Source organism: Mobula hypostoma, chromosome 14 (genome assembly GCF_963921235.1).
Source record: "Mobula hypostoma chromosome 14, sMobHyp1.1, whole genome shotgun sequence".
Taxonomy (NCBI): domain Eukaryota; kingdom Metazoa; phylum Chordata; class Chondrichthyes; order Myliobatiformes; family Myliobatidae; genus Mobula; species Mobula hypostoma.
Genome location: NC_086110.1, coordinates 18,273,310 through 18,297,164, shown reverse-complemented (window position 1 = coordinate 18,297,164; position 23,855 = coordinate 18,273,310). Strand labels below are relative to the sequence as shown.

The window sequence follows — 23,855 nt, the reverse complement described above, 5'->3', positions numbered from 1 at the left end:
TGTCGCCTCACCTGGAAGGTCTGTTTAGGGCGCTGAATGGTAGTGGAGGTAGTAGAGGAGGGGCAGGGGCAGGGGCAGGGCAGGTGCAGCATGTGTAACATCAGTCAATGTGGTTTTCTTTGTGTGTTGTTTTTTTGTTTACTCTGTTGTATTTCTTTGTTCTGCTGTGAATGTCCACAAGAAAATGAATCTCAGGGTAGCACAATATATGGAGACGTACACGGACTTTGAAACAAGCCAATGTAGTTTTTCAGTGTCGCTCATGCTTATCTGCCTCCCTGAACACTGTGGCTGACATTTAACAGACCTGTGAGGTAATAAGTGACTCTGTAAACTGAAATCATTGCATGAATCAGAGTAAATACTCCACTTTCTTGGGGAAACAAAAGACACCCAGAGATTGGGAGTGGCTTTATCTTAGGCCATAGAAGTAGAATTAGGCCCGGTGGCCCATCAAGTCTGCCCCACCTTTCCATCATGGTGATTCATTATCCCTCTAAACTCCATTCTCCTGTGTTTGACACCCTGACTATAATAAAGAACCTATCAACCTCAGAATTCCACAGATTCATCACCCTCTGGGCAAAAAAAAACTCCTCCTCATCGCTGTTCTAAATGGGCATCCCTCTATTGTTTCATCCACTTTTTCTTTCTCGGCCTTTCAATATTTGATAGGTTTCAATGAGATTTTATCCCCCTCCCTCTTCTAAACTCCAGTGAGCTATCAAACTTTCCTCATACATTAACCCTTTCAATCCTGGAATAATTCTCCTCTGACCCCCTCCACTGCCAGCACGTTTTTTCTTCAATAAGGGGCCTTATACTGCTCACACTACACCAAGTGCAGTGTGACCAATGCCTTCTAAAGCCTCAGCATTTTGTCTTTGCTCTCATATTCTAATCCTTTCAAAATGATTGCTAACTTTACACTTGCCTACATTATCACTGACACAACCTGTAAGTTAACCTTTAAGGATTCCTGCGCAATGACTCCCAAGTCCCTTTGCACCTCTGATTTTTGAATTTTCTCCCTGTTTAGAAAATGGTCTATACCTTTATTCCTTTTCAATCATACACTTCCCTACACTATATTCCATCTGCCATGTCTTTGCCCATTCTCCCAACCTGTCCAAGTCTTTCTGCAGACTCCCTGCTTCCTCAACACTATCTGCTCTTCCACCTATCTTTGCATCTTCTGAAAACTTGGCTACAAAGCCATCAATTCTGTCATCCAAAGCCCCAATATCGACCCCTGCAGAACAGTTATTGACAGCCAACCAGAATAGGCTTCCTTTATTCTAATTCTTTGCCTTTTGCCAGTAAGCCAATCTTCTATCCATGCTAGTACTTTTCCTGAAATATCACGGGCTGTTACCTTGTCAAGCAGGCTCGTGTACGGAACCTTCTCAAAGTCTTCTGAAAATCCAGGTAAATAACATCTATCTGCTCTCCTTTGTCTATCCTGCCTGTTATTTCCTCAAAGAATTCAAACAGATTTGTCAAGCAAGATCTCCCCTTAAGGAAACTATGTTGACTTTGGCCTACTTTATCAAGTACCCAGAAACCTCATGTGTAATAATGGACTCCCAGCATCTTCCCAACCACTGAATTCAGGCTAACTGACCTATAATTTCCTTTCTTCTGCCTCCCGCCCTAGAGTTCAGGTTTCAGATCATAGATGGTGACCACCAGAAGAAGTAAGGGGAGTAAGCACAGTGCAGGGTTCCCCTGTGGCCATTCCCCTCAGGTGAAGGGTAGGGGGTTGGAGGCAGATGGTGACCTGTTAGGACACGGTAGCCATAGCAGCCAGGCCAGGCCACAATGGCTGGCTCTGAGGCTGAGCAGGGAAGGGTAAACTCAGGTAGTGCAATAGTGATAGGAGTCTCGATAGTCCAGGAGTGGCTGCAGGAGATTCTCAATAGGGAGAGTGAGCACACAGAGGTTGCAGTGCACATCAGCACCAATGAAATGGGTAGAAAGGGGATGAGGTCCTGCGCAGTGAGTACAGGGAGTTGAGGAAGCATGGCAATACTGAGTCACTTCTCATTGCCACTTACCCATTACAAAAAGATGAAGTACATATTTTTGTCACAATGCTAATTTCTGCAACCTTGGTTTGTTTTTACTTGTAATTTAATATCTGATCTTGCTTGCTCTCTGACCAGTGACTCTTACATTAGTTCTCTTTTTAATAATTCCCGTACCCTTCTGTAGCTACTGTGTAAACTCTGTGTGCACACTCTGTACACTAAATTATGTGTTGCATCTTGTTTTACTGAGAAGTGGTTTCTGTATTCCACTGATGCAAGATGTTAACTATATCCTGAACAGGACGGCAGTAGTTCTGAATTTGCCCAGTGAGGACAGCCTCAGCTTTTTTGTAATTGTATTTGCTGCAAAGTCAGCTAGACTCTTTAAACTTTTAACGTTGGAAGAGAGTTGACTGCCTTCCTTTTGGTAGTTAGAGGCCGAAGGAAATGTGTTTAATCTTACGTGCACACAGTAACTGAAAATGCGTGTGGAGTCAGTTGCTCAGCTCTGGGCGAGTACCCACCACTGAATAAGTACTTGCCATGAAGAGTTTCAGCCAAGTTTTACTGGAAAATCCCTAAAACCTGTCATCAATTTAATTATGTTAGTAAAACAAATGCATTTTGGTACATTTTCAGCAATTTATTCTGAAAATTAATCAAGGTTGTAGTGTACGTAGCACTGTGTGCTTTGGGTTACAGAGTAGATGTGCAAGTCTAGAGAACTTGGTATCTCAGTACTAGAATGGAATATTTTGTGTTTTTGAGTCAATTAGCAGTAAAAGGATTTGGAAGTTCTCTGCTCTGCTCAGACAGCCTGTGGGAAATTGAATTATTTGAGGCAGTAAGCTTTTCACTGCAGCCTTTGGTCGGGCTGAGTTAGATAGTACAAGAAGTACAATTGGAATCTTTGGCTAAAAATGAATGAATCAAGCATTCTTCAGGCCCGTGTCCCGAAATGTTGAAGAAATTAAACATTTTATTTTCTCTATATACACTAAAGTACTAGCACTGAGGAAACTCATTCAAAAGAAAGTAAATGACATTGTGTTTGCCCTTGCAAACACGAGGAAATCTGCAGATGCTGGAATTTCAAGCAACACACATCAAAGTTGCAGGTGAACGGAGCAGGCCAGGTAGCATCTATAGGAAGAGGTACAGTCGACGTTTCGGGCCGAGACCCTTCGTCAGGACGGGTCTCGGCTCGTAATGTCGACTGTACCTCTTCCTAGAGATGCTACCTGGCCTGCTGCATTCACCAGCAACTTTGATGTGTGTTGCTTGTATTTGCCCATCTACTTTGGAGCTATTCCAATCCTTTCAAATACGTGGGGCTTTCGATCCTGTGCTTGAGCAAGGCTAGCACAGATGGAGTGAGCACATTTCATCGTGTGGCTGCCAGGGAGTTCCATCAGGTTTGGAATTGATGGAATTCCCCAGCAGCCGCTCAAAGAAAGATTAGATTGCACCTGGGAAGTTGCTGAAGGAGCTTGGTCCGAAAGTTTGCCAGCTGTGATTACTGTGCCACAACCATGGTTACAAGGGAAAATGTACTTTTAGGTCTGTGAAGCAATTGGAGATAATTCTGTGTTGTATATGACCCTAGGGAAATGCATGCAGTGTTTTTATGTATGCTATTATACATTCCAGCCTCAAGGGTACCTTTGAAAAGCAATGCTTCGAGAAAGCGGCATCCATCAGTAAGGACCCTCGTTACCCAGGTCACGCCATCTGCTCATGACTGCGATCAGAGAGGAAGTTCAGGAGCCTGAGGATGCACACTCAATGTTTTAGGAACAGTTTTTTTTCCCTCCGCCATCAGATTCCTAAATAGACAATGAACCCATGAACACTCCCTCACTATTTTTGCAATACTTATTTAATTTTTTATACCGTCCTTATTTGTTATTATATTTAATAGCATATCTTATGTTCTGCTCTGTACTGCCACCACAAAGTGATAAATTTCGCAACATACGTCAGTGATAATAAACCTGATTCTGATTGTTTAATTTCAGTTATAGTTTTATTAGGAGAATCAAATGATTCTGATTCTAACCCTAAAAGCTGAATATGATTTTCAACTGAGTGGAACTATGGTAGGTGTAGACAAGTGTCGTGTAGTAAATGGGAGAATAAAATGGACAGAGCACATCTTCCTTACAGAACTTGGAACTGGTGATGGGGAGGGGGAGGGGTCGAGCAGTTTTAGTCATCAACCATTCTTGAGCTATTAAGCAAGTAGACATTTTGTTGAATTACGCCTGAAAGAGGGAAAAATGCAAGACGGTCGCTATAACATCAAATGAAGAATTTAAGGAATTTTTCAGAGAGAATGGTGGGAATGTGGATGAAGCTGAGAGCATTGATGCATTTCAGGTGATGCTTGATGTTTATCGTAGGGAGTCGGGAATAGAAGGCTATTGGGCCTGGGTGAGAAGTAGCAGAAGTAGATTGTGGGGGTGGTGGCAGATGAAACACGTGTCATATAAACCCCTGACACACATGATTTTAATGCTTAGTTTGTGTGTAACTCTATGCCGTTAGTGAGAGGCAGACATGCTGAGAATGTATTGCGTTCTGTTGAGATCACATGTTGAACTCTAATTATAGTTCCGGTCACCAGGATGTAATGGAGGCTTTGAAGTACTTTTCCACATAAGGGATGGCGAGCATTTATCATGCTTTGCCCAACAGGGTGGTGGAGGCCAATTAGATTATAGCTTTCAAAACGAAATTGGATTGGTGCTTTGCTCCTGCAAAATGGAGTCACAGCATGGAACATGCACAGGAGGAGGCTGCTTGAGTCTGCCGTCCCAAATGGGCTCCTCCTGTGCTGTTTGTGTGCTGGAGCCAGCGCACAGGAAGTTAATCCAAAGTGTCACACACACACACTGGCTGAGCTGTTTTGCTGCCTCATTTACACCATCTAACCTATGTTCCCATCATTTTTTTCAGGGTTCCAATACAAATACATACAGTATTTTCAGTTCTTTATTATTTCTATATTTTAGTGATATTTCATTAAAAGAGTAAACTTTTCCTGGCCCATTCAGAAACTCCTGTGGCTGCCAGTTTCTTGTTTTTTTACTTGTAGCCCCTATGAAATCCGGCATGGACCCCTTTGGGCAGGTCATATGGCCCATGTTGAGAACCACCGGTTTAAATCATCAAAACCAAAGGGATTGGGTCCTGTCTTTTGTATTGTCTTTGCTGCAAAGATAGGCCATTGCGAATGTTAGAAGGACTGTCAGGATACATAATAAAAAAAATACTGTCTGGGGTGAGACTAGGTTGAAGGTAGCATCTATGAAAATGCCTAAATGTATTCATCCAGGCAGGAGGAAGACAATGAGTGAAAGTCAGAATATCAAACAAAACAGCAGTGATTTGAAGCGATCCTCTCACTGACTGCAGCAGCACCAGTTGAAGTGTGTCAAAGCAGGGCAGCTCAGGGAGTGGTGCGTGACTGCTGGCACTGTGTATTGCCCCTTGGCCCCAGAGGAACACTGTTTTGTTTGGTTGTATTCCTGTGTATGGTTCAATGACAATTGAACCTGAAAATGAATCTCTCACTGATTGTTACTTCAGTCATTAATTTTGCTGTTTTATTTTAAGCTTTTGTTTTTTGAATAATAAATAATGTGGATTATTTGTTGTTCAAAAATAATTTGGAATGACCTTGTAGCCACCTGCAGCAGATGTACCAAGTAAGTTAGACACACACATTATATTTAGATGTTTGGCTCAAGTACAGAAAATGCCACTGGATAGCATGGTTAAGTCACTTCTTTTAAAGGTGTAACTCTTGGTTGTGTAATTTGGTAGATTAATATGTGATTCTTAAATGGGATCTGTGTTAAAGACTGAAATGGGGCAATGGCAAAAATGATCAGAGTTTATCTTCAATTTAGATCAATCATTGTAAATGACATGACAAAATTCAGTGCGTTAAACAAATTGTAAAATAGTTTTAGTTAAAAGATGTACAAGAATGTACCTAAGGATTTTTAATGAGTCCTATGTATCAAATCAGGCACCTCTTCTGTAAAAATATTCAGCCCCCAATCCTTTGTTCACATAAAGAAGTATTACAACCAGAGATTTTGATCAATTTAACTGAGAATTTTTATTTGTGGATCATGTGCTCCTTTTTCACAGTAGACCCCAAAAAACAGGGAAGATTATAAAGCACAAAAACTTAAAATCTCAAAAACTGAAATGTCTGCAGTTCAGAAGTATTCCCCCCCCCCTCCTTTTTCTCAGTACTTATTGAGTCACTTCTCACAGCTATTTTAGCCACTGGTCTTTTTGGATAAGTCTCTATTAGATTTGCACAACATGATGGAGAAAGATTTTCCCATTCCTCCTTGCAAAATTGCTCAAGCTGTGCCAGGTTAGTTGGGGAGCAGTAGTGGACAGTAGTCTTGAGGTCTTGCTGGAAATGTTCAATTGGGTTAAGGTCAGGACTCTGACTGGGCCACTCAAGGACATCAATTTTCTACATTTGAAGCCACTCCGTGGTTGCTTTGGCAGTGTGCTTTGGTTCATAGTCCTGCTGAAAGATGAGCTTCCTCCCCAGTTTAAGCTTTCTGGCAGAAGCTATCCATGATCTTTCTGTATTTAGCAACATTCATCTTCAAATCATTCCTGATCAGATTTTCAGTGCCTGCTGCTGAAAATCATCTCCGTAGCGTGATGCTACCTCCATCGTACTTTACAGTAGGGATGGTGTTACCCGGCTGATGCGCAGAATTAGATTACGCCACACTTAGTGCTCAGTGTTGAGGCCAAAAAGTCCCACTTTAGTCTTATCCAATCACAAGACCTTCTTCCACATCTTTACAATATCTTCTAAGTGATGCTTTGCAAAGTCTTTATGGGCAAGGATATGTTTTTTTTAAGCGATGGCGTCTTTCTTGCCACTTTTCCATCATACCCTTTTTGTGCAAGGCCTTTGAGATTGTGAAGCCATGAATTTCATTTCCAGTTGCAGCCATTGACTTCTGCAGCTCACTCAGAGCTGTTGGCATCACAGTAGCCTCTCTTACAAGTGCCATTCTTCTCCAGCAACTAAGTTCAGAGCTAGGTAGTCCGGCTGTGGTTTCATAGTTTTTCCATTTTTTCACGATGGACTGTACTGAGCTCCAAGATATGCTCAGTGCCTTTGAGATGTTCTTGTACTCTCCCCGAGACTTGTACTTCTCTGTTTCCCTGACTTATCTTAAATGCCCTTTTGTCTTCATTTTGGCTTGGTCTGTTGGACCCCACAGAAAGAGTATTTATTCAGGTGATCCTCCAATTTTCTCCATCGACAAATTGGGTGAGTTAGTAAGGTAATTACAGTATTGCATCTGATGAAAATTAAATTTTTTAGTCAATTGTTGATAGGTTTTGGAATTTTTCTTTTGATTTGACATGATGCACAATGTTTTGTAGATTGGCTCAAAAAATCCTACTGCAAGATATTTTAAATTTAGAAAATGAGACAGGAAAATGTGAAGATAGTTGTGGGGGCGGAATACTTTTTCAAGGCACTGTAGTTGTTCCTTCCCTAACCTAGTACAGTATTTTAATTCATGCACAGTGATAGTACTTGATTCAGGGCTTCTTCTCTCCCAAGCTAATGTTTAACTTGTGCATTGGTAAAATCTTATCTGTGAACATTACTTGTTAACATAGTCCAGTTTTTCATTGAGAGCTAGTTACTTAAGTACATCTCCTCTACTGGACTATAGGCCACTGACAGTAGCTTGTCAGAGTTCTCAGTCCTGGGCCAGTCGAAGTTCAAAGTAAATTTATTCTCAAAGTACATGCATGTCACCAGCTACAACCTGGCAATTTGTTTTCTTGTGGGCATACTCAGTAAATCCAAGAACATAATAGAATCAGTGAAAGACCGCAACCACCAGGGTGGACAAACAACCAATGTGCAAAGGACAACAAACTGTGCAAATACAAAATAGAAAATAATAGTAACTAAATAAACAATGAATATCAAGAACATGAGGTGAAGAGACCTTGACAGTGAGTGCATAGGTTGTGGGAACAATTCAATGATGGGGCAAATGAAGTTGAAGGAAGTTATCCCACTGGTTCAAGAACCTGATCATTGATTGGGAATAACTCTTCCTGAACCTGGTAGTGTGAGTCCTGAGGTTCTTCTACCTTCTTCTTAATGGCAGCATCGAGAGGAGAGCATGACCAGGATGGTGAGTGTTCCTGATGATGGATGCTGCTTTCCTGCTCTTGCCCTCCATGTAATGTGCTGAATGGAGGGGTGAGCTTTACCCATGATGGACTGGGCCATATCCATACCTTTGTAGGAGTTTCCATTCAAGGGCATTGGTCTTCCAAATCGTTCCCAGGTGTAGCCAGTGTTCTTGGTGTATGCTTCCTCTCCCAGGGATGAGGTCTTGGGGGCTTCTATTGGCATTTTAGTGGCACTAGGTTTTTTTTATGGGATGTCTTGCTTTTGCAGCTGAGCTTGGAACTGTCCATAGCGGAGTTCAAAGTTAGTTAGATCTTCGGGAAAATATTAAAAGTTTTGCACAAAATCATGAATTCACATGGTAATGTTGAATATTTAGATGTAGGATTTTAATTCAATTTGGAACCAGCACCTAATTTTTAGTCATTTGTGAAAGCTCATGCTAAAATTGTAGCTCTTCCTCTACTTCTAAGAAAGACTAAAATTAAGTAAAATAACTTGATTATCTTTTGTTCAAGACTACGTTTTATTCATACATCAGCAAAGATTCTTACCATTGGTACTTTGAGGAAATCTAAAGTCTCTCACAATCCAATAGTAAGATTTCTTGTCCTCTTAGAGCTGTCATGATGGATATCAGAGTATCTGCAACATCCATCTGTATTCTTTCAGTCTCTTATTTCCCTTCACAGTCCAATCAGAATCATGAAGCTGAATAAGTTTAACTAGTATTTAATTAATCCTCACAATCTCCTTCTCTTCACGGACAATATTATCCTTCTCTACTGTGAGAAAGAATGATCCAACAGGCCCATACTGATTAATTAACTTCGGCTGTCATTTGAGTCTTGTCGCAGAATGTCCTCATGAAGCCACTTCTTGTTTTCTGTTATTATTATATAGTATGCCATTATGCTGTGCAGCCCAACGCATCACATTCCCAATTTAGCTGAACTGAAGAAAGTAAAATACATAATAAAATTATGCAGTTAGGTGAAGAATATCATTGCACTGTTAAAATTATTCTAAAATGTGCTACCACAATGAAGCACCTGTTGATTTGTGAAATTTGGGTCTCAAGTTTGTTTTTAAACTCCATTCCAAAATTGCAAGAGCAGAGTTGGCTATGATATTTGGAAGAGTAGATGAACAAGTAGGTGTAGCAGTTAACATTTAAGGAAATAATTAATTATCAGCAAAGATATTGAGTAATAAAGACTGTGGGAATGTTAACACATCTGTGTCTAACTACAGAAGGTGATGTCAAAAGGAAAGAAAAAGTATACCACACAGCAAGGATTAGTGTGCTGAGGTGATTTTAGAAAGTAGCAAAGATTGACCAATAAAAAGGAAGAAAATAGATTTTAATAGTAGATCAGCACAAAAGATAACACAAAGTCAGTAGGTGGTTTGAAATAAATGAAAAAGAACTAGAATTCCTAAAAGGATAAAACTGGGAAATGAATACTAGAATGTCAAGGAATTTCCTGCCTGTCTTTCGATAGAAGACATTGAGTGCATTACTGCTGTGATGTAAAAATTAAGGATAAAGTGACAACTATCACCAATGAAAAGATACTGAACTAAATGGTCACCAATGTCTTTGTCATTGATAGGTCGGATCAATGCCATCAAGATGATTATTTTACCTAAATTCTTATATTTATTTCAAGCGGTGCCGATTTTTATTCCGAAATCTTTTTTTGATAATGTTGATTCTAAAATTTCTTCACATATATGGCCGAATAAAAATCCTAGGTTAGGTAAGAGATATTTACAGAAGTCTATAAAGGAGGGTGGTCTGGCAGTGCCGAACTTTAGATTCTATTATTGGGCAATTAATATTCGATATTTAAAATTTTGGACATGGGACTTGGACATGATTTCAAGTTCACATTGGGTAAATCTTGAATGTAAATCTGTACAAGGGTTTTTCACTGGGTTTTATTTTAGGGACTTCGCTTCCCTTTGCTCTTTCTAAGCTGCATAAACAAATGGATAATCCAATATTTAAATATACTTTACAAATATGGTTTCAATTTTGAAAATGTTTTGGGTTGAATCAATTTATTCTAGCAGGCCCTATTATAACTAATTTTTTCAACCCTCTATTATGGTTCAAGCCTATTTGGTTTGGAAAACCAAAGGTATATTACAATTTTGTGATCTATTTTTGGATAATTGTTTCATGTCCTTTGAACAATTATCTAATAAATATAATTTGCCTAGATCCTATTTCTTTAGATATTTACAGATTAGAAACTTTTTAAATACTGTTCTTCCTACCTTTCCGAACCTATATCCAACGGATATTTTGGAAAAAAATTTAGATTTAAATACTTTTCAGAAAGGTGCGCTGTAATAGCAACTATTTATAATATTATTAAGAAAATACGTCCAGGCTTAACTAATAAAATTAAGAATGATTGGGAAAGGGAACTTAAGCTTACTTTACCTATTGAAAAATGGGGAAAAATTCTTCAGTTAGTTAATTCTTCTCCTATGCTCCTAAGCACTTGCTGATACAGTTTAAAGTAGTACATAGGGCCCATATATCTAAGGATAAATTAGCTCGTTATTACTCTCATATAAATCCTGTATGTGATAGATGCCACTCTGAGATAGCTTCCTTAACTCATATGTTTTGGTCATGTCCTTTTTTGAAAAATTACTGGAAAGATATCTTTGATATCATTTCAATTGTTTTGAGTATTGATTTACAACCTCACCCTATTACTGCAATTTTTGGTTTACCAATGATAGAACCAAATCATTTAACCTCTTCAGCTCGTCAGATGATTGCATTTGTTACATTAATGGCTAAAAGATCCATTTTGCTGAATTGGAAAGAGATTAATCCTCCCACTACATTTTATTGGTTCTCTCAAACTATGTTGTGTTTAAATTTAGAAAAAATTAGAACTGTCATTTATGATCCTTCTGTTAAATTCAAAAAGACTTGGAGGCTATTTATTCAACACTTCCATATGATGTAATTTGACCTTTTCCAAACCTATTCTATTACTTTCAGATATATGGAGGGAGGAGCGGAATTAATGACACTAATGGTCATATTTGACGTAACACAACAGCCCGTGTCTTTTTCTTTTCCTTAGTTTAGCTGATTAGTATTGTTTAGATTAGTTTTCTTTTTGGTGTATTTTTTTTTCTTTCTTTTTTCATGCTACTTCTGCATTTTTTTCTTATATTCATATTCTATAAGATTTTGGGAGGTTTAATATCTGTGTGTTAACTGAGTTTATATTATATATGCTAATTATTAACAATGTAATCCCAATAGCTTTGTATTAATACTATGTTATGTTTAACATTTTGATAATAATAAAAAGATTGGAAAAGAAAGAAAAGATGCTGGGTAAACTCCTAGGGCGAGAGGCAGACAGTTCCACTTGCTGTTGAGGTGGTAAATGCATTACTCGAGATCTTCCCAAGTTCCTTAGATTCTGGAAAGATCCCAGTGAATCTGGTAAGGATTGGGAGGGAGACAGAAAGCAGAAACCTATAGGTCCTTTAGCCTATTGGTTGAATTAATGCTGGATCGTTATGCAAGTAGAATTGGCTGGACAGTTAGAAAATCGAACTACAATCAAGTAGCGTCAACATGATTTTATGAAAGGGAGATCATGCTGATAAATTTGCTAGAGTTTTCTGAGGATGTTACATACAGGCTGCAGAGGTTCACACTGAGTTATCATTCAGCCACACACATGTACACATCTAAATGAAAGAGTGTTCCACTGGGGTCAAGGTGCAAAACACAGTACACCCAGTCGCACAAAGCACGTAGGACACATGGTTAGCACAAATCCCTGAGTGATATCACCTGAAGATGGTGGGGCTTGGGATGTTGTCGTGGAGCCACGTTTCCGCAGGGACAAGTACACGGCATTGTCTCATCTCCCATCTCCCACAACCGCAGACAAAGACAAATCAGCAGTACTGACAGGAGGGTCCACTATGGATTTCAGCATGCCAGCTGCTGCAAAGAAAGAAGTAGATGCAGTGTATATTGATTTCCAGAAGGCATTTAGTATGGTGCTGCAGAAGAAAAGATGGATGCTCAAAAGTTTTCTTTGGCACCTCAGCAAAAGAAAGTGACTTTTTTTTTAGAAGATTTCTTCCTGGAAGCAATTGTCCAATAAGTCTCATTTCTCGATAAATCCCTGTTGAGTGTTTAGAAGTATATGGAAGTATTGAATGTTACTGGTATATTAAATCTCAGTGTCAGTTTTAAATGAAAGGCATAGAAAATGCTGGAGGGAAAAAGCAGATCAGGCAGCATCTATGGAAATGAATAAACAGTTGATGTTTTGGACCAAGCCCCTTCTTCAGAACCGGAAAAGAAGGGGGAAGATGCCAAAATAAAATAGTGGGGGAGGATAGCTGGAACATGATAGGAGAAGCCAAGTGGATGGGAAAGATAAAGGGCTGGAGAAGGGGGAATCTGATAGGAGAGGAGAGTGGACAAGAGGAGAAAGGGTAGAAGGGAACTCAGGGAGGTGATAGACAGGTGAGAAGAGGTAAGAGGCCAGAATGGGGAACAGAAGAAGAGTGGGGGGGGGGATTTTTTTTATGATAAAAGACAAGTTGATTTTCAGGTTATATAAGGTGTTGCTCCTCCACCCTGAGAGTGGCCACATCGTAGCACAAGAGGAGGTCGTGGACCAACATGTTGGAATGGGAATTGGAATTAAATGTTTGGCCACTGAGAAGTTCTGCTTTTGTTGGATGGAGCGAAGTTACTTGAGAAAGAGGTCCCCCAGTTTACAATGGATCTCACCAATGTAGTGGAGGCTGCATCGGGAGTACAAGGCGTAATAGACGACCCCAGGTGATTTGCAGGTGATGAATTGGCTCACCTGGAAGGACTGCTTGGGGCCCTGACTAGAGGTGAGGGAGGAGGTGAACGGGCAGGTGTAGCACTTAGCCTGCTTGCAAGGATAAGTGCCGGGAGGGAGATTAGTGAGGAGGGATGAATGGAGGGAGCAATACCTGTGGAGAGCAGAGAGCTGGGTGAGGTGAAGATGCGTTTGGTGGTAGGATGCCTTTGGAGAAGGAGGAAGTTGCAGAGGATGATGTATTGGATGCGGAGACTCATGCGATGGTAGGTAAAGACAAGAGGAGCTCTATTACTGTTAAGGTGGCGGGAAGATAGGGTGAGGGTGGATGTCTGGGAATGGAAGCCATTTGAGTGAGAGCAGCATCAATGGTGGAGGAAGGGAAACCCCGTCCTTTGAAAAAGGAGGACATCTCTGATGTCCTGGAAAGAAAAGCCGCTTCCTGAGAACAGATATGGTGGAGGCGAAGGGACTGAGAAAAGGAATAGCATTTTTACAGGAAACAGGGCGGGAAGGGATAACCATGGGAATCAGTAAGTTAATAAAAGATGTCGGTCAACAGTTTGTCTCCAGAGATGGAGACAAGGATCAAGAAAGGGGAGAGAGGTGTCAGAAATGGACCCAGTGAATTTAAAGGCAGGGTTGTTGTTGAAGGCAAAGTTGATGAAATTGATGAGTTCAGCATGGGTGCATGAACGTGAAGCAGCATAAACATGTTCATCAATGTAGCAGAGGAAGAGTTGGGAAGCATTACCAGGGAAGGCTTGGAACATGATCTGTTCTATATAGCCAACAAAGAGGCAGGCATAGCTGAGGCCCATACGGCTGCCCATGGCTACCACTCAAATCTGGAGTAAGTGGGAGGAGCTGAAGGAGAAGTCGTTAAGGGTGAGGACCAGTTTTGCCAGATGGAAGGGGAGAGGAATTGGTTGGTTCTTTTATTGAGAAAGAGGTAACGAGCTTTAAGGCCTTCTTGGTGGGGGATAGAAGTGTACAGGCACTGAACATCCATGGTGAAAATGAGGCGGTCAGGACCAGGGAAATAAAATTAGTGAGGAGCTCGAGAGCATGAGAAGTGTTGCGGATGTAAGTGTGAAGGGACTGAACCAAGGGAGATAGAATAGAGTCGAGGTATGAGGACATGAAGTCAGTGGGACAGGAGCAGACAGAGACAATAGGCCGAACCAGAGAGTCAGGTATCAGGATCTTGAGGAAGAGGTAGAAGCGAACAGTGTGGGGTAACTATGAGTTTGGTGGCAGTGGATGGGAGATCTCCAGAGTTGATGAGGTCCATGATGGTGTCGGAGACAGTTTTCTGATGGTCTAGAGTGGGGTCCTCTTCAGGGGGTGTCTGAGAGTTGCTGCCTGGTCTCTGCAAGGTAGACATCAGTCCACCCTCTCTGTCTGCCTGGTAAGTCTGGGATTGGTGCGGAGGGAGTGGAGGGCTGTGCATTCAGTGGGGTAAGGTTCTAGGAGGAGAGAAGAGAGGAGGAATATGACCTATTTTCCCAAGGAAATTCCCAGCCAACTAAAGATAACATATTTGCATTTAAAAAGTAAACAGTGGTAGCACTTGGCTCTAATGATGGGTATCGGTCCTGAAACATTATTGGTAATGAGGCACTCTGTTGGGCAGAGTTGATCAGGGACATTGCGTCCCAGCTTCTAGGCAATACACAGTCCAGGGCAGTACGATATAGGGAGCAGGCTGTTGCCCATGAAGCAAGCTTCCCCTTTCCTTGCGGCTGATGAATCCAAAGGAACGGCAGAGACAGATACAGTTCGGCACCAGGGGCATTGCAGGAGTTGCCAGTCAACATTGAACTTAAGACTGCCTTGGGGACCCCAGGTCCGGACTTTTCCTCAGGTTTACTTCCGAAGCCTTTCCCATGAGTGGGTATAGCTGCAAGGCAGAGGAGGTTTGAGATCACGGCTGACGAGCCTCATCTTCCTGAAGCAATTGGTTTTAAGGTGCCGGTAACCGGCCTTTGTTCTTTCTCCTGTCATTAGCAGCGGTTCCACCGGACTTAATAGCTAGGCCACATGTGAAGACCAGGAGCCAGAGGTTGTCAGAAGTTATTTGAGATGAAGCACCATTGTGAGTGTTTAATAGGAAGTGGAGCTGATCCCCACTACCACCCCTGGCTATAACAGCCTTTAAGGAACCAGAATTACTGGTAGTATTTTATTATTATCACATGTGCCAAGATACAGTGAAAAGCATACTGTTTTACATACTGTTCATACAGAACAAACTATTACACAGTGCATTGACGTAGAATAAGGTAAAACAATAACAATGCAGAATAAAGTGTAAGAGCTACCAAAAGAATTCAGTGTAGGCAACCAATAAAATGCAATATCATAATGAGGTAGGTTGTGATGTCGAGAGTCCGTTTTATCATACAAGAGGCCCATTCAGGAGTCTGATAATAGTTGGGTAGAAGCTGTCCATGAGGCTGCTGGTCTGTGATATATCTTTTGAATCTCCTACCCAATGGTAGTTGGGAGAAGAGAGAATATCTGGGGTAGGTGGGGTCTTTGTATATGCCAGCTACGTTACTGAGGCATTGAGAAATGTAGACAGACCCCAGAGTGGAGGCGGGTTCCTGTAATGTTCTGAGCCGTGCCCACCCCTCTCTGCAGTTTCTTGCGGTCGTATGCAGAGAAGTTGCCATACCAGCCATTGTGCAGCCAGACAATGCTTCCCTTTAAGCATTGATTAAAAATTGGTAAGGGTTGACAGGGATATGCCAAATTTCTTTAGCCTCCTGAGGAAGTAGAGGCAGTGGTGGGCTTTTCTAGCTGTGATATGAATGTGGTTTGTCCATGACAGGCTACTGGTGATGTTTGCACCTTGAAGCCCTCAACATGCTGATACAAAGTGGAGCATTTGCACCAACCTCTTCCTGAAGTCAATGGCCATCCCTTTTGTTGACTTTGCGGGAAAGGCTGCTGTCATGACCCCAAGTTGTGAAGCTCTCTCTGTCCTTCCCCTACTCCAACTCATTGTTGCTTGAGATGCAGTCCACTACAGTGGGATCATCTGCAAACTTGTGGATGGAGTTAGAGAAAAATCTGGCCATGCATTCATCAGTGTATAGGGAGTAGAATAGAAGGGTGAGGATGCGGGCTCATCAAGCACCAGTGTTTACATAATCGTGGCTGAGGTGTTGCTGCCTGTCCTTACTGAATGTGGTCTGTTGGTCAGAGAGTCAAGGATCCAGTTGCAGAGGGAGGCATTAACTCCAGGGTCCAGAGTATGCTGATAAGTTTGCTTACAATAATAGTATCGAATGCAGAACTATAGTCGATAAACAATAGCCTGACTATAGGTACCATGATGTACATAGGTCCAGGGAGATGGTGTCCACCTTGGACTGTTTGGGCTGTAGACAAATCGCAGTGAGCCGAGGTTGTCTGAAGAGCTGGAGTTAATGCGCTGGTTCTTTCATTTCAGATACCACCTAATCTCCAAGATTTTCTGACTTTTATGTTTGGCAGCAGTCGCCACAACACAGTCACAGTGCCATCTTCGTATTGAACATACATGATGTTTCATGATGCCGTGTTTGTGCCACTCTCAGCAGACACCTTGGGACACGAGAGAGATACCACCAACATTGTCTCTGCAAAAGTCTCTAAATATGCTGGAAAGATAAGTGAACCAAATTCAGTATCCTTGGCCCTCGACCAATCAAAGTTTAGAAGGAACATTTGGATATTATTGTGAAGCTTGAGTTCATACATTGGGAGGACAGCGAAGCCCAACACAAATGTTGGAATGAGCAGTGCACTTCACAAACAACATACTTTCCCACCCCAGTAGCCTCGTCAGTCTCCTCAGAACCCACAGAATCAGAGTGAAAGCAAGTCATCCTCAATCTGAGGGATCACTGAAGAAGTAATGAGAAGAAGAACCTGTCATTCAGTCCTAATTATTACAGCAGTTTAGAACTGCAATGTGATTGGGTTGTAATATCTGTAGAATCAAGAGATAAAACTTTTCATGGAAGGTACTTTTCAGTTATGCCTTTCTTCCCTTTCCCCATGTGTCAAAATTCTCTCTACTTCAGCTTGTCTTCAGATTTAGGTTTTGGAGTCATGGAGTCATAGAGGCACATGGCATAGCATCAGGCCCTTTTATCCTCTTCCTCTGGCACTTTATTTTATTTGTTGTGTTTTAGTATTATTTCTTGCAGCTGATGAGAACTTAACATTTTAAAGAAACTTAAATTGCTAACAATTCCTTTCAATAATATTTCTTGCAGTCCTGAACTTCTTTTAATTATAGGCTTGAACACTTGGTCAGAATTGTGGTTGAATCAACAGTTGATGCATTTTACTTTGCCTTAAGACAAGGGGAAAGATCAGAGTAAATCACTTCAGTTGTGGCAGCACTTAATTAGCTACATGTTAGCATCATTTTTCATAAACAGGATCTGAGGTGTGGTATTGTGCACCAGCACCATACATCTTCCGTGCTGACTAAACCATGCAGGAAGTGAGAGTTTAGAAGGGAAATTTTGCAGAACAGTACCTTTAAAAATTGAGCAGCTACAGTACTTATGCAGCAACTTGCCACATAATGATATGAGGTTGTATTTATTTCTTAAAGTTTGAGTTTAAGATCTGTAAATTATCTCTCCATCATACTCGGGTATGTCAGTATCTCGCCTTGCCGGTTTTGGTTCAGCAGTTGCTGAAATTCAATCATGGAAGTCCAATGCCATGTATAGCCTCAGTATTACATCCTTGCTTTATATTCTAGTCCTCTAGAAATGAATGCTAACATTGTATTTGGCTTCCTTACTACCAACTCAACTTGTAAGTTAACCTTTAGGGAATCCTGCATGAGGTCTCCCAAGTCCATCTTTGCCTATGATTTCTGAATTCAGAAGAATCTTTAAGTTATTTATTGTACCAGTTCATGACCATACACTTCCCTACAGTGTATTCCATCTGCCACTTCTTTGCCTATTCTCCCAATCTAAGTCCTTCTGCAGACTTAACATTTCTCTGTGCCATCCAACTTGGCTGCAAAGCCATCAATTTTATCATCCAGATCATCAACATATGAAGTGAAAAATAGTGGATTCAGTGACAACCCAACGTACCAGTAGTCAACCAGAAAAGGCCCCTTTATTCCCACTCTTTGCCTTCTGCCAGACAGGGAATCTTCTGTCCTGTTAGTACAACACGATGGGCTCTTATGTTGTTCAGCAATCTCAAGTGTAGCACCTTGTCAAAGGCCTTCCAAATATCCAAGTAAAGTCAGTAATCTCCTTTGTATATCCTGCCTGTTATTTCCTCAAAGAATTCCAACAGTTTGGTCAGGCAAGATTTTCCCTTAAGGAACACATGCTGACTTCATTCTATTTTATCATGATCCTCCAAGTACCCTGAAACCTCATCCTTAATAATGGACTCTAACATCCTACCAACCACTGAAATTTCCTCTTTTGCCTCCCTTGTTAAAGAATGGAGTGACATTTGCAATTTTCTATTCCTCTGGATTCATTCCAGAATCTCAAGATTCTTGAAAGATCGTTACTAAAGCCTCCGCAATCTCTTCAGCTCTCTCTTTCAGAACTCTGGGGTGCAGTCCATCTAGTTCAGGTGACTTGTTCACCGTCGGATGTTTCGGCTTCCCAAGTACCTTCTCCTTAGTAATAATGATTGCACTCACTTCTGCTCCTTGACTCTCAAATTTCTGGGACGGCGCTAGTGTCTTCCACGGTGAAGACTGGCGCAGAATACTTATTCAGTTGATCCACCGTTTCCTCGTCCGCCATTACTACCTCTCCAGCATTATTTTCTGGCAGTTCAATGCATACTCTTGTCTCTCTTTTACTCTTTATACACCTATCCTCTATTATGTTATTAGCTAGCTTACCTTTCATGTTTTCTCTCCTTATTGAGTTTTTTCTTAGCTGTTGGATTTTTAAAAGCTTCCCAGTCCTCAAACTTCCCATGAATTTTTTTGTTATGTTGCAGGCACTCTCTTTTGCTTTTATGCTGTCTTTGACTTCCCTTGTCAGAAACAGTTGCCTCATCCTCCCTTTAGAATGCTTCTTCTTTGGGATGAACCCATCTTGCATGGTCTGAATTACTCCTACAAATTCCAGCTAGCACTGCTCTACCATCATCCCTGCTTGTGTCCCTTTTCAATCAACTTTGGCCAGCTTCTTGCTCGTTCCTCTGTAGTTACTTTACTCATCTGTAATACCGATGCATCCAATTCGACATCTCTGACAATTCAGCATTCCCTCAAATGCTGCAGAACAAATTTGACTTGACTTTCCAATCAAGTCTCTGGAGTGGGACTTCAATCCACAACCACCTGATTTATAATAATTCCATTGAGTCGCAACTGATGCCCAAAAGACAAGTTAGAATAGAGAAATTGCTTTGATCTTACCAAGGATATGTTTCCCCTAACTTGCTCCTTCATTTTCTAATCACTACAATGGCAATGATGAAAATTTCTAAATAACACTGTGGCAATAATTCATAAGTGTATTATTGTGCACTTTCCATTTGACTGTCTTTCAACGATAGAACACAACAGGAGTCTGCAACACTAAGTTTCAAGGCAGGGCAGCAGAATAGTGTAGTGGTTAGCACAGTGCTTTACAGTACAGGCAACTGGGGTTCAATTCCTAAACACAAAATACTCTGCAGATGCTGGGGTCAAAGTAACACGCTGGAGGAACTCAGCAGGTTGGGCAGCATCCCTGGAAACGAACAGTCAACGTTTCGGGTCGAGACCTTTCGTCAGGACTGAAGAGGGAGGGGGAAGGGGCCCTATAAGGAAGGTGGGGGGAGGGTGGGAAGGAGAAGGCTGCTAGGTTCCAGGTGAAAAACCAGTAAGGGGAAAGATAAAGAGGTGGGGGAGGGGAAGCAGGGAGGGGATAGGCAGGAAAGGTGAAGAAGGAATAAGGGGAAGCACAATGGGTAGTTGAAGGAGGTGGAACCATGAGGGAGGTGATAGGCAGCTGGAGGAGGGGGCAGAGTGAAACTGGGATGGGGGAAGGGAGGGGGAGGGAATTACTGGAAGTTGGAAAATTCGATGTTCATGCCCAGGGGCTGGAGACTACCCAGATGGTATATGAGGTGTCACATTCCCATTTGGATATGGCCATACATGGCCTCCTCTATTGCCATGATGAGGCCAAACTCAGGCTGGAGGAGCAACGCCTCATATACTATCTGGGTAGTCTCCAGTCCCTTGGCATGAACATTGAATTCTCCAACTTCCGGTAATTCCCTCCCCCTCCCTTCCTCCATCCCAGTTTCACTCTGCCCCCTCCCCCAGCTGCCTACTACCTCCCTCATGGTTCCGCCTCCTTCTACTACCCATTGTGTTTTCCCCTATTCCTTCTTCACCTTTCCTGCCTATCACCTCCCTGCTTCCCCTCCCCCACCCCTTTATCTTTCCCTTTACTGGTTTTTCACCTGGAACCTACCAGCCTTCTCCTTCCCACCCTCCCCCCACCTTCTTTATAGGGCCTCTGCCCCTTCCCTCTTCAGTCCTGACGAAGGGTCTCAGCCCAAAACGTTGACTGTTCGTTTCCACGGATGCTGCCCGACCTGCTGAGTTCCTCCAGCGTGTTGTGCGGGGTTCAATTCCCGCGGCTGCCTGTAAGGGGTCTGTACACTCTCCCCATGACTGGGTGGGTTTTCTCTGGTTTCCTCCCACAGTCAAAGACATCCCAGTTGGTAGGTAAATCGGTCATTGTAAATTACCCCATGATCAGGCAAGGATTAGATTGTGGGTTTGCTGGGTGGCGTGGCTCGAATAAATAAAATAAAAATAAATAAATAAACACTGAAAGAAGCATGGAGGGATTATACTGAGCAGACAATAAGTATTTGCATGCAAAATAAATAGATTTTCTTTTTACTCTAGAAGGCTCAAGAATGATTCTCACACAGCCGAATGCTTTCAAAAGATGATGATGTTAGTGGAGTATTTAAATAATGTCACATTGACTTCTTTGTCTGTGACTATTTTTACACTGGAGTCTTGCGGTATTAACCTGAGTGGCCAATGATTTATGTAGTAGACCATTTAAAATGAGTGATTGTCAGCAAGGTTTCAGGATCTTGCTAGGATCCTGCCCCTTCAGCTTCCTATGGTTTCTTTTATATTTTTCCTTGCAAAATAGAAGGAGTCTGTTCAGTCCATTCCTTCCATGTTGGTGCTTTGAGCAATCCCATACTCACTCTAATTTTCTGTTACTATTTTCTACCCATATTCCCAACAATTCTAGCACTCATTTTCACTGTAGGCATTTTTCAGCGAGAAATCAGAATCAGGTTTAATGATCACTGACATTTGTCGTTAAATTCATTGTTTTACAGCCGCAGGGTAGCACAAGACATAACAAAAAATGAGTATGTTACAAGAAATAATGCAAAGGAGGAGTAGCAAGGTAGTGTCCACGGACCGATCAGAAATATGATGGCAGTGGGAAAGAAGCAGTTCCTAAAATGTTAAGTTTATATCCTCAGCCTCCTGTACCTCTACCCCCACAGTTCTGATGAGAAGAGCGTGTGTCCCGAACAGTGAGGGCCCTTAATGATGCACGCCACCTCCTTCAGCGATCTCCTCTGGTGGGGCCTGTGGTAAACTGGCTGAGTCCACAACCCTCCTGTGGCCTTCTTCGCTCCTGCACATTGGAACCTGACAGAGGAGCAGATTCATAGTTGCCAGTGCAGCTACAACCTGTACACCTTTGGGGAATTGGAAGAGACCCACATGTCACACGGAGAATGTTTGAACTTCACAGTTACAGTCAGGATTGAACCAAGCTTGTTGGAACTGTGAGGCAGTAGCTTGTACCACTGACACATTGCACTCTTTGCACCCGATTCTACCTTCCAGCCACCGTCCCATTGAACTAGACTGACACTCATCTCCTCTCATTAGCTGGCATCAGTATTCTCATCCAACATCGTCCAAATTTGGATTGGACAAAAAATGTCTTTGCTTCACCCTTGCATCTTTCTATTCTTTGTCATCAGCAGTGATTCCACCTCCGCCCAGATGACCCTACTCAGAGGGCTTTATGGTGATGCAGAGCTCAAGTACCTGAACATGTTACCCATTGCAGGCAGCAGTACTGAGTGTTTTGGAGCAGCTGCAGTATTGCTGTGAGGCAGGGAAGGAGCTGGGAGGAGGGCGGAGAAACGTGACTAATTACCAGCAGCTGACATCGCTGTGGAAAGTGCTAACTTGCCTTTCTTCCTGTTTTCAACCATTTCTCTTGCTACTGCTTTACAGTTGCCTCCATTTCTTTTCCACTCTAAGTGCTTTTATAAAATGTTCTTGGTCTCCTTTCAATCACGCATTCATCTCAACCGCATCTCATTTTTACTCTCATAATACTCGGATCCAGCCGATGAGTTCACACTTGCTGAACGCCCAGAGTGTCATGTGATGGGATCTTGTTCTCCTGTCTTCCTCCCTTGATTTAGAGTTTCAAGACCCAAGCCTAGCTAATTGTTTTTACCTGCAGGGATATTGAGAGGTTTGGACAAAATTCCATTCATAACTGTTCAGCTCCATTGCTGAAATTGTTATGCCACAATTTGTACTCGGACCTTGTCTTGTGTGTTCAGGCCTAGCCAATGCATGCATTTTTGTTCAAAAGTGTGTTTCTGTGGAGAATAATTTAGAAAAAAAAAGATAATCATCTTTAATGAATGAAACATTACTTAGAAAAAATTTATCTCTATTATTATAGTTTTCCAATTTCTTTTGTGATTACATTGCCTAATGTGCTTTCATTGAATCTTAACTTGAAGATGTCTTATCAAGTTTGTTAGAGAGAGTAAATGTAGAAATCATTTAATTTCTTCATTATTAAGCTGCTCACTAAGGTACTTTAATATCAAATTGCATCTTCCAACCTCTCTTCCACATGGAGAGTCAGTTTATTAAAGAAACTGAGTCTATTCTTCTATGGTGAAAACTGATAACCAATTTTTTTATTCTGCAGATGTAACAGAAAATTGGTTCGGAAAAATTTTGGACAGTGAAATTTTTGTTACTCTTATCATCTGGGACAATGCGTTTTTATAGAAAGTTTCAATCTGAACAAATTGACAAATGGACTGAATCTTGTGTGACTGGATTTAAATCATGATTGCATTTGTGTTGCTGAAGATTTCACCTATCAATTTTTAAATACTTGTCTGCTCTCCAAAAATCTAATTTGTCTATTTCATTTTTCATATTTTAACATTAGATTTTCTGACAATTAAAATAGAATTTTATTTCTGTCCAGTTGGAAGATTGTGCGCTGCAGATAGGTCCAAATGGAAATTACTTGGATCTGGAATTGTCACTGGATGAACAGAGAGATGACCTTGAAGCATTTTTTGAAGAAGTTGGGTAAGATATCACTTTGTACCACACATTAAAGCTTATGGGCAGAGTAATAGACTCTAATATTTAATAACAACAACCGCAATTTCCCAACCCCAACGAAACTCAGTGACCCACTGCCTGATATTTGACATCCATTACTAATTGGTAGTAGATTTATGCAGATATTTTAGTATCATATGCTTATTAATTTTGCAATAAATTCATTTGTTGTATTAATAAGACCATAAGACATAGGAGCAGAAATAGACCACTCAGTCCATCGTGTCACTCCGTTATTGCCTCAAAATCGATACATTATCCTGCTCAGCCCCATTTTCCTGCTGTTTCCCCAGTCTCCCCATAACCTTTGAAACTCT

General features: G+C 41.5%; 1 protein-coding gene across 4 annotated transcripts in view; it reads left to right on the top strand.

The window, feature by feature from the left end:
• Positions 1-23,855, top strand: part of fhod1 (formin homology 2 domain containing 1) — a 333,883-nt gene that overhangs the window by 27,790 nt on the left and 282,238 nt on the right. For all 4 annotated transcript variants that reach the window (XM_063066732.1, XM_063066733.1, XM_063066734.1 and 1 more), the window contains one exon: positions 23,396-23,502. In XM_063066732.1, coding sequence (XP_062922802.1) covers positions 23,396-23,502 — 107 coding nt within the window. The remainder of the gene's footprint in view (positions 1-23,395; positions 23,503-23,855) is intronic.